This window comes from Channa argus, chromosome 10, assembly GCF_033026475.1.
Source record: "Channa argus isolate prfri chromosome 10, Channa argus male v1.0, whole genome shotgun sequence".
In the NCBI taxonomy this organism is placed as follows: domain Eukaryota; kingdom Metazoa; phylum Chordata; class Actinopteri; order Anabantiformes; family Channidae; genus Channa; species Channa argus.
Genome location: NC_090206.1, coordinates 14,216,742 through 14,233,846, shown reverse-complemented (window position 1 = coordinate 14,233,846; position 17,105 = coordinate 14,216,742). Strand labels below are relative to the sequence as shown.

The window sequence follows — 17,105 nt, the reverse complement described above, 5'->3', positions numbered from 1 at the left end:
TTACTTGTTTGTGGTAGTAGCTCTCACTGCAGAATCCTCATTGCTGCTTGGATGATCTCAGAACCCTCTTAAAGGGTAGAGAATTTTATTACAAATCTACATTTTTACCATTTTCTATGAATCGCGTGGTCCTTGACGGAGTCGTCGTTGACTGAAGGAAGACTGTCAATTATATTTTACATTGTTGTCTTATGAGAAAAGAATTACTTCTAAGCAGACATATAGTACCTGTAGCGATATGATTATTGATTAAGATTGATTTTTTTCTAGTCCCTAAAATTCTCCAGTAAAGCTACTGCTTGGTCATTGGATGAAGCTGTTGTTGAGAATGTTTGTACCTGTGTCAATGTGGAGGTAAACATTCCGACACTGGTGCTTAAACTCTCTACTGATCTACCTAATTGAAGAAGTTACCATTGTTGTTATAAACACGACATACGTGTTTTGATGAGGTTGAATAGGTTGTAAGACCTTCTCCATCATATTATACACACCACTGTGTCATTCCTCAAAGGAAATAGCTGCAAGTATGGAGAAGGTTAAGTGTTAATGTGGCAGTGGTTTGAGGCCATGTTTACTGACAGCTGTGATGAATTGTTTTCAATGTACTTGTCTTCCATACAAGTCATACAGTTTTTGTGTATCATCCCACATGATGATCCCTTTCCACACATAAGAACAGCACAACTGTTCTGCTTAGAAAAATGGTTATATACATTATGCAATTTATATGCGTAAATTTTGGATGCTCTTTATTGATACTGTAAGGTTGTTGTGTAATTTTTTACTCTAGAGGAACAATTCATGACATTCTTTTTTGTCCTCAGTTGTTTTTATGGTATGATACAATACATACATTTGCCATTTTAATGCTGCTGAATAAGCAATGATAAAAATATTCTTCCATGACACATAATATATTTCACATTTCAGTGTCACACATTTCAACACATTCTGCATGAAGTGACACATTTTTTAGAAGTCCATTAATGAACTCTCCCCTTCTGATTTTGCAAAACATCCATTTCATATGAGTAGTCCGTTCCATTGCTAAAGTGGTGATCCTTTGTGAGATCCTCATTGAGAATGATAACTTTTACCTGGTGTCATTGAGTCTTTTAGAGATTCCATTCAGTTAGTACCAGAGCATTTCAGGGCCACATGCGCCCTGTGTGAAGGCTGAATGTGTAATTGTGTTAAACAATTTTTATCATCATCCATGTGAAAATGTCTCCATTTGTTCAGTGATGGGCAGATTGAGGCCAGATTTGTGCGTACAGTTGGTTCTTGCTGATGAGGTGTAGAAATAATTGTGATTGCTAACACACAAAGACACACAAAAGAATATGATCAAAAGCTGGCTTTGCTGTTCATTTTGGGTGAATAATATGAAGGCAGGAAAGAATCAACAACTGTTGCGAGTGAATTAGCTTATAAGCTTGGTAAAGAGATGAGACACTTTACTGTATCAACAATCACAAGAAATCCAGGGCTGCATTTAAACATTTTTACGAGGTAGGATTGGTGTTAGATGCTTGTTGATGGCTGAATATGTTGCAGCCACCCAAAGCTGTTTCACTAATACTATTTTAACAACACAGGTTACTTTAAATCTACATTTTATAATTTTAACTGTTTAAAAATATTAAAACATTTATTAATTTGTTAGTCAATAAGGACAAGTACAAAAGTAATTCAGGAGGTGCTGAGAGAGTCACAATAAAGAATGATTAACAAGAAATTCTCTAAGTTACAATTGGGCCTGCTTGACATTTCATAAATGATCATCCCTCTGCTTCAGACAAATAATTTTACCAATTCAAGATGGTATTTATGAAACACGATGTTATGTTTCTGAGTGCTGAACATTTCTCATTTTCAAACATTGCTACAGTATAGCCATTATTTGTTTGTCTCTAAAATACATTCATTATGATAATTATCTCATACAGTGCTTTGAAACATATTTTACTCTCGTGATTTCTCTTTATTTGTGTATATCTCATACCAAACAGTTTTTTTAAATCTTCAAACAAAATCTAAGCCAAGCATATGCATAATACAAGTTTCAAATCATAGTCCTATTTATTGAACCACAAAGGTATATAATACCAACTAGGCCTGTAGGGCATCTGAGTTTGTCTGAAACAGATATGTTTAAAAAAGAGAAGAAACAATGTGCTGGATGAAAAGATGGATTTTGGCAAGTGTTTGATGCTTCACTTTTAATCTGATGCTGATGATTTTTAAAAACTGAATGCAATATTTTGTACACAGCAAATCTGGCAACACTATTGTCACATACGGACACAGACACTATATAGATCAACATTCTACGAAAGCTTTGTATGGGACGTACTGCCACTGAAAATTTGTAATAGCACAGGATAGATTTTTCTGTACCACATGCTTTAATGCTGCAGAGCCTTTACAATAAATCAGTAATTAAAATACTATCTTGTTTTGCCTTCTCTGATACACACCTTAAAGACATGGACATACAAATAGTAAATTAATTAGCTGATACTGTTCATGTAGTGTAAAAAGAAAAAGGTAATAGGCATAAGCCTGATGTAAAGTGGTTGACATGTGTCACACATTTGTTGTGGGGCAAACACAGGATAGAAACCATAGTGATGTCAGTTTGCATAACATATGTACTTACATGGATGCTTCATTTGTGGCACAGCAAACTTCCAGATAGAGGGGGATATATATGTTGGTCCATCTTTTTTGGTCTGTTTATTCTCCTCAGGAGAAATTTAGTTTCTTGGTTGCAAAGACAGAAAAGTGAAAACAGCATCCACCTCACCAGCACAGCTTCAGGATGACCTGAGCCCATACAAATGAGAGTAATATTTGAGTTTTATGACTAATCAGATATTGTGTTTTTAGACAGAGACCCAAAGTACCCAAAGTCTGTTCGGTACATGTATGTGTCACATACTCTACAGGCAACATAATGCACTGATGACAAGGTCTTTTCCTTCTAAAACAAGTTAGTTTTTGTTGTATGTCATTTATTATAGTTGAATGTTTCAGAATATTCACCCTCATTTAGATGTATCACTTGCTTTTTGAGCAGATTTATTGAAATGGCTCTGCGTGAAAGAGCTCCATTGGCGATAGACTGGCAGGTGAAGATCCTACCCACAAAGTGTTTACCTTTCATTGCCATTGACATCTGTGGCAGGAGTGCCATTTGCAAACTGGATAGTTGCTGTAGTTCTCCTGCAGTTCATTTCTTCAAGCATCAAGTGTTGATCTGTTAAGCCTGCTCTGCATGTGGCAGGGGTGTGGCCGCACAGCAGTGTCACTTCTGTGAGCTGCTCTCTGGCTGAGCAATAGGGAAATAGAGGAGAAATTAGAACAAGGGAAACTGAGGTCCATGCATATTTGAAACTGAGTTTGCTACTGCAGAGTTGAATTGTGCTGATTTACCTGGGGGTATAGTGGGACACGGCTGCCGGCTCCTCCACCCACTGTAAGATGGGCATCGACATCTCAGTAGATGAGTGTAGGCTGACCTGAAGTCCCTGTTGAGGGCCCCATATAGGATAGGGTTGAGGGCTGAATTAGTGTAACCAAGCCACAAGACAATAGGATATTCTGGTACCGTGCTAGGGTCTGGATGCTCTTTTAGTCCCAACACTGTAAACAGGATAAAATAAGGCAGCCAGCACACAACAAAAGCCCCTATTACTGCTGCTAGTGTTACTGTGGCTTTGTGCTCCCGCAGAGCCACTGCTGTAACAGTGGAAACCACAGTGGTACTGGTGGAAGGGTTATTCCTGCAGTTGTAGCTTGTCATACAATTGGGTCGGGCACTGACAATGCGCTTCGCCTGTGCTCGTGCAATGCGCAGTATTTGGAGGTAGGTCCAGCACATAGCTACCAGAGGCAGGTAGAAAGTGAGAAGTGAGTCAGTTAGTACATACGGTCTGTTAAGCTCAAAACGACATTTCCTCTCTGGAGCCCAAGGCCCGTGGTTCTGCACTGTCCCATTAACAGTGTTCCAACCCATTTGGATGGGCAAGAAAGACACAGCCACAGACACTATCCAAACACTGGCCATGGCTACAGCAACTCTCCATGGCAACACCAGTGAGGCATATCTCAGAGGCATGGTCACTGCCAGATAGCGGTCCACACTGATGGCCAGCAGGGTGAGGATAGATGCAGTGCACAACATGACATCCATGGAGATGTAGAAGTTACAGAAGGCTGGGCCGAGCGGCCAGTCGTTGTTGAGCTGGAGGAGGGCAGAGAATGGGAGGACTAAGAGGCCAAGGAGTAAATCTGTTACAGCCAGTGACACAATGAAGCAGTTAGTCAGACAGCGGAGGCGTCGAGAGGCGCAAACAGCCAGGCACACCAGCACATTACCACCAACAGTCAGAAGGATGAGGAGAGACAGGATGAGACCCAGCATCACTTTTGACAACATTATTTCTGAAGCTTCACTGGGGACAGTCAGATGACATCATGACTTGACATGACATCAGATTTGTCTCTTGACAAATGCTGCCAGTAAAAACTGCAAATTAGTGCTATGTTTGCCTGTTGCAATGTCTGTGATGGCTGTTAAACTGCTTTCTTTCTGCATAGTTGATTCATAGTGGACTGTGGCATCACAATACTTCAGGACCATCCTCTATGGCCGTAGTGACACCTAGTGGTCAGGGATGAGAAACACAGTTAGTCAATTACAAAGACTTTCCTATAGTTTGAGGTGTTTGACAGCTATGCATTAAACATGTCTACACAGATAATGTGTGTTGGAGTATATACTTGGCCTCTGTACTTCTTTTTCAATAAGTAAATTAAATAAATGAATATACTAAATGAATACACTAATGCGCTAAAACATGACTGTATAAGATTAGTCACAGATTATTCAGAATTAAATTACCTTAACTTGGTATAAGGTGTGTAAAAGCTGTAATAAAATGATAGATTAGTGAAAACAGACAGAATTATTCACAGTTTAATGGTAAACTAACTTTTGAGTGTGGCCCCAATTCCAAAAAGGTAAGGAGGATGTGTAAAACGTAAATAAAAACAGAATGCTATGATTTGCAAATCTCATCAAAAGATATTTTATTCACAATATAACATAAAAAACATATCAGATGTTGAAACTGAAAGATTTTACCATTTCATGGAAAAAATAGCTAATTTGGAATTTGATGGCAGCAACACATTTTTAAAAAGTTGGAACAGGGTGATGTTTACCATTGTGTCAGATCCCCTCTTATTTTAACAACTGTCTGTAAACGTCTTGGAAGTGAAGGATCAGTTGCTGACATTTAGCAGAGAAATGTTGTTCCATGCTTGTCTGATGCAGGATTCTAGCTGCTCAACAGTCCTGGGCCTTTGTTGCCGGATTTTTTGTTTTATGATGTGCCAAATGTTTTCTAATGGTGAAAGGTCTGGACTGCAGACAGCCAGTTCAGCATCCGGAATCTTCTCCTGCGAAGTGACGCTGTTGTGATGGATGCAGTAAGTGGTTTAGCATTGTCTTGCTGAAATATGCACGGCCTTCTCTGAAAGAGACGTTGTCTGGATGGGAGCATATGTTGCTCTGAAACCTTCATTCATTGTTCAGCATTGGTGGAGCCTTTCCAGATGTGTAAGCTGCCCACGCCACAGGAACTAATGCATCCCCATACCATCAGAGAGGTAGGCTTTTCTAATGGCCGCTGATAACAAGCTGGAAGGTCCCTCTCCTCTTTAGTCCAAGGTTTTCATAAAGAATTTCAAATTTTGATTCATCTGACCACAGAACACTTTTCCATTTTGCCTCAGACCATTTTTGGCCCAGAAAACACGGGAGTGTTTCTGGACTGTTTTCACATATGGCTTCTTCTTTGCATAATACAGCTTTAAATTTTTGCATTACACAGCGATCTATACATAAAGACGAGGATTTCTGGAAGTGTTCCTGAGCCCATGCTGTGATGTCCAGTAGAATCCTGCCTGTTTTTAATGCAGCGCCACTTGAGGGCCCAAAGATCCCTCACGCACATTCAGTTTTGACCTGAGGCCTTGTCCCTTGTGCAGAGAGATTCCTCCTTATTTTCTGAATCTTTTTTGGCAAATTGTAAAATAAATGAAACTGTATTCAGTATAAATTCAACTCTACTGCCTTTGATCTTTTGTTTAAACAGTTATTACGTCACCAGCGCCTTTGTGGCTATTTAAAAAGCGAATAGACTTTACAGGGTGTTTTAAGCTCATGCTACTAAGTATAGGTATTTGTAAGCTGTTAATTTCATGGCAGCCATTTTCTCAATAAATCAAAGAAAAGTACAGCTGCCACTTTTGACAGTCAGGTAATAGGATTTCCAATCTATCTACGATAAAGCAATAAAGCATGACAGATAGCCTTTTTGTTGTGGGCACAGTATTTGTTTAGCAAAGGACAAGATGCGTACGCGACTGTGAGCAATCTGTTGCTGCTGACATCACCTTGAGTTTTTTTTTTTACAATAGTTAAAATGAAAGCCTTAGTGTAATAACTTCTTAGAAAATTATTGTTCTAAGATTATGTGTCAAATGGAAATCAGGAGTCACAAATCAAAATGTTTGGTTTTGCTACTGTAATTATTATTTTCATTATTATTATAATGAAAATTATTATTGTTATTATTATTATTTATTGCAGAAAGATGCTCCATCTGAATGTGGAGAGGTGCTGTCAGTGGCTTCTCATTGAACAGCCTGGCAGTAGTGCAGAAATACTGCCTTCTAAAGGTGGCTGAGTGAGGCTAGCCCTTCTAACCAATCAGAGAAGACCACCATTTTTTGAATAGACCTTGGAGAGGGAGTTGTCCTCTGTAAACTCATTCAATAATGGCATGTGGACATGAGCTTATAATGTGTGCTTGGTGGAATGAGGGTAACTGCTAGATAAGTGAAAGTGTGTGAGAGAGTATGAGTGTGTGGAGTACATGTTTGCGTCAATGGGTGGTGGGTAATGTTTGCTCGTCTATTTTCTAGCACTGTAATGGATGTCGGGACGTTTGCCAGACTTGGAGCAGAGCCACTCACTTATCACCTCCAAAAAGAGAGAGAGACATGTCAAGAAGAATGAAGACGAGAAGAAAGATTCTTATACAAAATAGGGGGAAAAAAGCAAGAAAGTGTTAATTAAATGTGAGCGTACAAAAACCAGAACCTCATATCTAATCTCTGAATTCTTCTAATCTTCACTTCTTTGTTCTGTGGACACATTTCTGTCACTGACTCACTGCTTTGAACTACATCCAGTGCAAACACTGATAACACGGTCACTAACGTATGAAATGCAGCTCTCAAATGGACATTACATCTCAGTCTTTATTTCTGACAAAAGCACAGACTGACTCGGAGACCACACATTTAATATATTTTCATTATCAAAGTCTGTCTCTCTCACTGTCAGTCACTTTCTTGGTTTCTCTCTCACACACACACACAGAAATACACACACACGTACTTGCTCACACAAGTTGGAATGAGGCTGACTTAGGTCTAAGACTATGAGGAAATGTCCACATACGGACAAATTTTGTAACTACTAGCAGCACAATCTTGTCTCCATCATGCCATGTATGCATATGAAGCTAAGTGGTCACACACAAAACTTATCTGCTTATTTTTATGCTTCGTTTCCTTTTTCCCATGTACATTTGTGTGAGCGCAGAACCATAATTGTTTCCTGTGTTTATTTTTGCATAAACATTTTTATATTGACAACACCATTAATATACAGTCCAACTTGTCTAACTTGCAAACATTTTTGGTATAAATGCCAAGTCTATACTGTGACATTGAAATTCACATTCATTTATCTTAATATTGATGAGAAATACTCCTGCAATAAATAAAGCATAGCTCATTTAGACAGTGTGCTATTTTATTACTCGCCATCTGTTTTCTTTTACAAACTTCTCATTAGCCCTAATGGAAAACAGTGGTGAGTGTTACTATATCTGTATATATAATCACAGACACACGCATGGGCAGACCCACATGAACATATCTACACAACCCATAAAACATGTCTTGATAATGGATTTTGAGGACAGTAATGGATTGTAATAACTGTTGAGTGTTTTCACAGGATGTAAAGGCTGCTCTACTCAGGGTGTCTCTGCAGGAGAATGCTGTTTCATGTTTCCAAGGGATGGCAAAGAGTTGTATATGTTTGTGATTTTGCAGGAAAATGCTTGAAGTGTCCATGCTGGGAATATTTTAGGGATAGTGTACGTTTGTGTGAATGATGTGACACCCAACAGTTGATGAAATACTAAGTGATTATATTTTAGAAGCTCCTAGACTGCTGCCTTTCCTTGTCTGTTCTCGTTCAACACATGAAAATCAGACTTAATTCTGCCCCATCTAGACCTTCCTTTACTCTGTAAGTGGTCTAGTGAAAAGAGACCAATTTGGGTACTGAGATGAAAGGCGAGCTTAAAAGAACTTAGAACAGTGGCTCTTTACCACATGTGGTCTGGGCGCGGAGATGAGTAATGATTTTATTTACTTCCCAACTGGGAATGGCTGTCTGAATAGGGAGATTCTCCACGCAGCAAGTGCTCATAGCACTGCATTTTTTCACTAGCCAGATGGGTCTTTTTAGAAATAAACGGATAAGGAATATCTGCTTCAGCCCAACAAGTAAGCGACGCAATCATGTGTTTTGTTACAAATGCAAAAATTGAATATGTTTACATAGAATCAGGAAATGGGATAATTGTACACTCATACATCACGGCAATATTAGAATGAGCTCTGAATTATCAGCAGGGTGTGAAATTAACATATTTAGCCAGTTGCTGCAGACTAGTCATGCAATCAGGAAATAGCCCATTGATTAACTCACTCACTCATTCATTCATTACGTCAATTAAAACTCAATAATAGTTGGTGTATCTGCTACTTAATGATTGGCAATAGGTACAGCCATGTCCTAAGATGACGCACCAAGCCAAATACTGAAACTTACCTCGTCTTTACCATCCTGCTGAAATCTGTGGAGACTTACAGGGTGTGTGTGTCAACAGTACTGCACAGTAAAAGTACATGCGGTGACTCTGACTTTCAATTTGTTTAATTGTTTGGGTTTTAAAAAAGTGGAGATGAAATTGTGCAATTTCCTGAAGCTTTTTTACAACAGCTGTATGAACTTTTATTTTTTTCTAAACTTATCTAACAGACACCAAACCTTTAATTAGTAAGGATTGGAATACTGAAAAGGCTTACAGATTTTCAAAGCAACTTGTGACCGTGCACACAGCGTCCATCAGAGCTACATAATGCAATCAGACTTTCGTATGCCTCATTCATCCTGATCTAATTCAATTGTACACTAAATACTTGGCTCACTCCCTTCCTCAACCAATCTATAGCTGAATTTTTATGAATGTTGAGAGGTGAGCCTGTGTGCGTGTGTACATGTCTTTGTTTCGAAGCCATCATTGTCAGGAGATTTCATCTGGTCCTCACTAATTAAAAGGGTTTTTAATGGTTAAGACTTGGCTTTGATGTTAGGGTTAAGAGACAGGCATTTTGTTATGATGATTAGGGTCAGGGTTAGATGCTATAGATGCTGTACAGTAGAATGCATTATGTCAATGAGTGTCCTCACAAGTACAGTAAGGCGTAATTGTGTCTCTGCCTCTGTCTTCCTGTTTGTGTTGGTCTTTGACAGAGAGACCCATAGAGAAGTGATCTGAAATGGGGGGTTGCTTGGTAACAGCTGTGTGTCCCGACCAGTGAAGAGAAGCTCTGGACACTTGGTGAAGCGTGAAAATGAAACACACTTGAGCGACAGATGACAGACACAGCTGCACTCAGGTACACAGACAGGGGCATCAGACACATAAAATATGCATAGACATTCACAGCATGCAATGCAATAGTGCACAAGCACTCACAGACACACGTACACGCTCACACACATAACCAGATATACATAAATGTCAGTCACATGGTGATAATTGATTACTTTCAAAGTGTTGGTCTTGACCTTAGCTCACCTCTATTATGTCAATATAGCATCTTCTGTAAAAAATGTCCAGGTTAGGATATAAACAGACACATTGATATATTTTATAGAAAACACACACCTGTGCAGGTCCAGAATCAGCATATTTCTGGTCATATGGTAACTCACAGTTACACTTCCTATCAGGTCATGAAACAGTCATTACAGTTAACCACATCCTTTCACTATTGTGGTGGCAGATTCAGCTAACACAGACACTGCATAGTCAGCCTGCTAGTCGAAGTCACATAGGTCACAGTGTGTAACACTGTCATGTAATAATAGTCCACTTAGCTGTTCTGTGTGCTTCTGTCCATCACATTATTAGTTCTTGAAAGAGTTTATGCTTTCTCTTATAAATATCTGGCATCAGAGAGCACTTCTCCACATACAATCATTTTCCCCTTGTTACTGTCATCAGGCGTTTTTCTTGTTTAGAAAAAAAAGAATGTTGCATTGCCACAATTTATGCACATATAAAATAAATGGTATGACTTAAAGAACCCTAAAAGCAATAAAAGCTACAAGAACACAAAAGCTCAAAGAAATTATGTCACAATACTAACAAGGTTAAGTCATCGAAGAGGTGCAAGTCATAAAAGCATCACATGACAATAGCCATTTTGTGAATGTAAGAATACATGTAAAAAGAAAATGTGATGTTGTGATAGACTGCTTTAAATAAAGATAATTTAATGTCTATTGCAGGACTGTGATTGTTTTTTTTATTGTGGACCTGATCTTCTTTCTCCTTTTCCCACAGAGTGAGGGATTGTCTCATTATACTGTGACAGAGCACTAGCTAAAGCCTTCTAACAACATGGCTATTCTTATTATAATGAACAATTAATATCATACCCATTGTGCTTTAGAATAAGGAAATGAGAAAAAAAGTTAAGTCCTTTTGGGGCTAGGCAAGTTCAGTCATTCTTTGTCTGCTTTTTTATTAATCTATTTTAATCTTACAGTATATGTGCACGTGTTCAATGTTACCAAAAAAAATTGGTAAAAAGGTGAAGTTAAAAAGTAGAAGTGCTAAGTATGAAACAAATAAAGTAATGGGAAAAGATGAATCACTGTAGCTTCACATGGAAAAATCCCACTTCCTTATTTTTGGAACTGATTAAATGACCTCTTTGTATTTTTGTCATTGTGCATGGTTTACATACAGTACTTGCACCAGCCTCAGTTTTAACATGAATCTGAATTTAAGTTGCATAGTTGAAAACTAAATCCTTTCCCTGCTGCGAAGCTAGCAAATGTTCAGAGCAAGAACATTTGAAGCTGTAAGCTTCCTTGAGACTGAGGTCGTCTCCCTCTTTATCATAAACTGACAAGTAATCAAAGAATGTTGGTGGTAATAAATAAATTATCAATGAATGTTTTAAATTAATGTTCTTTTCTTTCTTTAATCATCATACTTTAATCATACGCTGTAGATGTGTGGATCAGTAAATTAGTGCAGGCTGAAACAAATACTGAGTCAAACTTAATCATGCTGTCACACCACAAACACAGAGCTGGATTTCACAAAAAACACGTTTAAATTAATGACAATAAATGAACATTAGGAAGCACTAAATAGTGATTTATTAACTTACCTCTGTGCCGCTTTTCTTTGCTGTGACTACTGCCCCTGCTGCTCTGCACTGCTCCCTGAGCAACGAGAGAACCACAGTGTCGCTCACAAAGTGTATGTTTGTGTGTGTGTGTGTGTGGGAAAGAGAGAGAGAGAGAGAGAGAGAGAGAGAGAGAGAGAGCCACACACATAGCTTCCCTCCCCCTATTTTTTACACAATTTTTGTGTCTTCTCTCTTTATGGTAATTTGCTTTTGGACATATTTTAATAGTTCTTTTACTCTGCTTTCAAACAGTTGCCTTTGGAGACAGGGCTGCAATACCTGGACAGTTTAAACAACCTGTTGCATACAGCCCTAATGGAATTGCTGGCAAATACAGCATGTTTCTCAAAAAAAGATGTCTCCGTTGCAACATTTGATATCTTGTCGTTGTACTACTAAACAAATAAAGGGTTAAAAACAATTCAAATCATTGCATGTTGTTTTCATTTACATTGTACTCAGCATTCCGACAATTTTCAAGCAGCAGTTGTAAAGTTTGTCCGTTTTAATCTCCAAATCCCTCAATGCACTTTTACACATTCAGTCCTCGATAGTGGAAACAAAGATGTCTAGTAAGGACAGCTAAAATAGCTTTTAATATACCATTAACAGCAGCTTGTCAGGTTGCTGCTTAAACAATTAGGCTGTCTTAACTTGACAGACAATGAACAAAGCTAGCTGTACAGTATTATCAGCTTTCACTGCTCGTATGGGTGATGTATGTTTTTATTTACTTTTTTTTTTTACAGGTAACAAGCTTTTACTACACATTATTATTTGCTACTTCTAAAATTATGCAAAAAAATATTTATTATTATTTTGTCATGATTTTCTATCACAGGTACTATCACCATCACAGCTTTTAATCATAACAAAACAATAACAACTTATAATGTTTGTCCTTTCGGCTTATCCTGTGAGTTCAGGGTCGCCAAAGCGGATCATTTGTCCGCAAGTTGATTTTTGCCACATTTATTTTTTACGCTAACCCTAACCCACCAGGCTTGGGACTGGCAGTGCATCGCTGGGGAGGGGGATGGGCTGTGGTGGTTCAGTGTTTTGCCCACACTTTGGCATGTGGTCGGGAAGAGCAGGGGGAAGATCTTCCGACCCTATGATTGGACCCTGCCAACTGGGCCACTACCGCCCCAACAATTCAAATAACAATAAAACTCTATCTAAAAAAATCTAAAATTCCAATAGATCCAAATTCCAATAGATGTTGACTATTACCACATACCATGTTTACTACAGTTTATATCCATCTGTAGTGAGGGGCTAACTAAGCAGACATACCGCACAGATATATATTTATCTTCTTAAACCCAAATCTCTTCAGCTAGCCTTGCAGTTTGTAGTACTTTTTGGGGGCTTTAAGTCTGGCTCATAAAGAGACACAAGAAAGAATTGTATTCATGCATGCATTGTTTCTAGGCTTTAAGAATTTTTCTCATGCACATGCCTCAGCTTTGTAAACTTTATACACTTTATTAATTTGTCTGAGAACTGGCAATAGTTGCAGTGGAGTGATGTCAATGACCCTAATAGGTCAGTAGGATTTCTAAATCTATCTCTCTATTTCTGGCACAGCCGTTTACTCAGCTTTTGTATGCATTTCTTATGTGGTTTGGCCCCTGATGTCACTTCTTTTCAAAAGACAACTCATCATCTTGGCTTCGGGCTAGCATTCAAAATCCATTATCAGTTCTCTTCTTATACCTTTTGTCCCTTTTTGCCTCCCTTTTCCCTTGTCTGCTTCATCTTCCTGATCTGTCTCTGTTTCCAATTATTCATATGTTAGTTTATATCTTTCTGTATTTTTGTGCTGTTTTTCTTTTTGTACAAGCTTTCCTCTTGCGTGTTGCTTATTTATAAGCCTTCATCTGTGTAGCACTTTATCTCTCTCTATCTATCTGTTCTGCTTGTCACTTATTTTCTTCTCTGTTTCCACACCGTGTTAAACTCCACCCATATTTCTCCTTGTGAGTCAAAGCAACAACGTTCCAGTTTTGAGAACCATGTGATAACATATCTTTCTTTATCATGCTTTTTTTCTGTATTTCCCTCCTTCTTTCTCCCTTCCTTTGCATGTCTTTTTCTAACATCCCCTTCCCCCATGCAATGTACACAAATTCTAACCTCCTTACATGCACTTATTTCTTGCTGTTTGTAAGCTCTGAACCCTTGTGCCATTGTTAAATCCATAGTGTGCTGAAAAGTTCTGCCTCCTCTCATGTTTGTACAGCAAACGATTTCCAGAGTATCTCCTGATATTTCTTAACTGGTAGAGGATGTCATCAGTCAGTCACATAGTTGGGTGCGCCTTGGCTTTGATGTCTCTGGACCACATTGTTCCCATGCCAGTAAGTAAGGAATCGGACTATTTATTTAAACTCATAAAGGGCAGTTGGCTATGGTACCTCAAATTCCATTAGTATTATACTGTAGTATAATTTTTGTTATGGGAAGTGAAACAGTTGCTATTATTGTAGGTCAACAATATGGCAAATTTTGATAAGATAAGACATAAGGTAATACCAGGGATTTAAAACAAACAAAAAAAACATTTAGAACTCTAATACCCTCTGTTGGATTTGTATGGTAATTACTTTATTTCCTGAGGAAATAACTAATCTGCAGGCAAGTCATATACAACAAAAAAGACATTTTAAACATGCTGAATCTGAAAAGTGGTGTTCATCTGAAGATTATCTTGCTGAACAAAATGTTGTACTGTTCTGTATGCAGCCTATTTTTTCAATCTCCTTTTTCATATCACTCTGTCCTCTGGGTGATCCTCTTTCACACCAATGTTCTCTTTCAGAGCATCCATGAACCTCCACTTTGGCCTACTTTCTTCTGTCCGGCACCTCCTTCCTCAGCATTCTTTTCCCTTCCCTACCCTGCATTCCTCCTCTGCACATGGTCAGGCCATCAAAGTCTCCCTTCTCTCACTTTACAACATGGCTGGTCTCACAACCATCTTGTAAATGTTCCTATTCATTCTTGTAGATGCCCAGACCACTCGTGACACTTTTCTCCATCCACTCTACCCTGTCTGCACCCTCTGCTTGCCCATTACTTTGAACAATTGATCTTAGGTGGCCAAACCACCTCTTGTTATAATGCACTCCAGTAAGAATCAATTTCCCACTTTGATTTCAGTAATAAACACATAGTAGAATTATCACCTTTCTGACAGTTTCAACCTAAAAATTGAGAAATTATTACCTTGTAAAAGTAGAATTCATTACAGAACTCAGGATTTTAGTGCTTTCAATTGCACAGGCGGTCATAATGTTATGTGTGACTACTGTGTTTATATGTACTCAATGATGACACTATAGCTGCTTCTGCTCCAAAAATATCTTACACATGATCTAAACACGTGATCTAAATAAGAGACTATCTCCCAGGTTTGGCCTACAAAAAACATCATCCCCACAGCAGTCTATACACATTTTAACATTTGATATACTGCAAGTAAAAAAATATTCTGCCCACCCTGAATGTGTCTATTTTTCTGTGTATCTTTTATTAAGATCTCAATAAAACAAAGGCAACTTTAGCATATACGAAACGTAAGTTCTAAATGATAATTGGATATATTGAAACAAAATAGTTTTCTAATACCTTAATCACCAATATGAAAAGTAATGCTCCCCTAAAGTCAGTAGCTTCAGGTTTGAACTAGGCAACTGCAAACATTAATTATTTGGGCCATTCTGAGTTTGACCTAATGTTATGTTTGGAATGCTTGTCTTGCTGCATAACCCTTTTGCAGCTTTAACTCACAGACCAATGTACCTGACATTTAATGTTAAATGGGCTTGACTTATATAACCCTTTTCTACCTTATCATTAGCACTTTACATTTGGCTTCGCATTCACCTATTTGCACACTCACAGTCACACACTTATGACAGTGGCTGTCATGCCTCAAGCCACAGGCAGCAACATGGGGTTCAGTGTCTTGTTGATGACCTTGCTACTGTAACTTCTGAGCCACTGTCACCTGTGATGTCTTCCTCCTGGTAGAGAGCAAATTCAAGTTTCCTTCAGTTATGGCAAGTTGCCCTGGGCCTGACGCAGCAAAGCATCACCACGCAACAACTGTAGTATGGTGTCATTTTTGTGGAATTCTTTGTTCGCTTTATGCCAGATGTAAAGGACCCCTGTCTCACAAACAGTCCAAAGGTTGACTCATAAAATACTCTCGCAGAGGGTTTTATAGTCATGTCTAGTGTTTTGGCAGAACAACTATGTCTGTAAGGGTCATGGTTGTTTCAACATTCACTGTGGATCTATAGAATTTCAAGATTTCAGTACCTTTAAAAATTATATTATAACTCTTCCCAGACTGATGTAATTCAATGTGGTGGTTTTGTTACTGTAGTAACTAACGGGGGATATTTTGTCCACAGATGTAGTTGATATTACATCATCTTTTTTCCACAGTAAATACAATTATTTGTGTTTTCTCAGGTTGACTTTGTTGTATTTTTGGACCAGTTTAATATGTAATACACACAAAATTTGAAGAAACCAAGAGGTGGTTGAATATTTTTCTCACAAGACAGTAAGCTTTTTTATATATTCAGATTAAAAAAATGTTTGTTGTTGTTTGTTTTTAAATACATTTTCACATTTTTCTAAACATTTTTTTTTTACTTGCTGTAACATTTCATTACATCTAGAAGACAAGGGCATGTACAGTGCCAGTTTTGGGTGTAAAAGAAAAATGCTCGTGTATTAGTTATTATTGCATATTATTTTTTATCCTGTGTCTGTTCTTGATGTTTATTTCTGTACCATGCAGGTTAAGTGATCCACTCAGTCCATATGAGCAAAATGGAGACTTAAAACAGGTCTGCGGACTGCACAGGACTCCACCTTGTTGTACTCATTCACTTCCCCTTAACCGCCTGAAGGCAGGAAGAGAGGAGAGACAGAAGAGGAAGAGAGGCAAAGGGGGATGGGCTTATAGCTTTCATTTAAAGCAAAAAGAAATGCAGAAGTGAGAAGTATTGTAGACACCCTCTAAAAAGTCAGATAAAATAGAAAGACTCTCAAAAATACAAGAGTCAAAATAGAAAGTAGGGTATCTACTACATGCAAGTATGGCTCCTTGGACGAAGACCGCAACAGAGCGGTATGGTGTAGGTAAGTTAAAATTGTCCACTTGTGTGTCTTAAATGTTTCTGTACTGTCTCTGTGTTTAAGCGTGAGAGTAAACTGTCATTTCTGTAAATAAGAATGAGAAACTTAAACAGCCATCATTTCCTGCTTGACAGGATATGAGCAGGTGCTAACGGCCTCACTGAACTATACAATGTACACATCAGATATATAACACACAGACAACTTAAATCATGTTCACTACTTAACTTCAAGGCTACAAAACTCATAAGAGCTGCAGTGGCTTGTGTGGGGGATAAAACCATAAACAA

At 38.3% G+C, this 17,105-nt stretch overlaps 2 protein-coding genes across 4 annotated transcripts in view; one reads left to right on the top strand and one right to left on the bottom strand.

The window, feature by feature from the left end:
- Positions 1–729: 729 nt before the first annotated feature.
- Positions 730–11,724, bottom strand: hrh2a (histamine receptor H2a). Of its 3 annotated transcripts, XR_010915440.1 has the most exons (5): positions 11,635–11,724; positions 3,442–4,672; positions 3,166–3,337; positions 2,666–2,832; positions 730–1,319 (listed from the first exon to the last, which is right to left on the bottom strand). XR_010915440.1 is itself a non-coding variant. In XM_067519443.1 (3 exons), exons 1-3 carry the CDS (start codon positions 4,445–4,447, stop codon positions 2,823–2,825), a joined length of 1,188 nt encoding a protein of 395 aa, XP_067375544.1. In that variant the 5' UTR covers positions 4,448–11,622; the 3' UTR covers positions 730–2,822. The 3 variants fall into 3 exon arrangements, 2 of the variants coding, with proteins under 2 accessions (XP_067375544.1, XP_067375545.1); XM_067519443.1 differs by lacking the exon at positions 11,635–11,724 and having other exon boundaries at positions 730–2,832; positions 3,442–11,622; XM_067519444.1 differs by lacking the exons at positions 730–1,319; positions 2,666–2,832 and having other exon boundaries at positions 3,173–3,333.
- A 4,925-nt stretch (positions 11,725–16,649) lies between these two features.
- LOC137133960 (dedicator of cytokinesis protein 2-like) overlaps positions 16,650–17,105 on the top strand; it is an 84,720-nt gene continuing 84,264 nt past the window's right edge. The window contains exon 1 of the mRNA XM_067518193.1: positions 16,650–16,818. Coding sequence (XP_067374294.1) covers positions 16,776–16,818 — 43 coding nt within the window. The 5' untranslated portion in view covers positions 16,650–16,775. The remainder of the gene's footprint in view (positions 16,819–17,105) is intronic.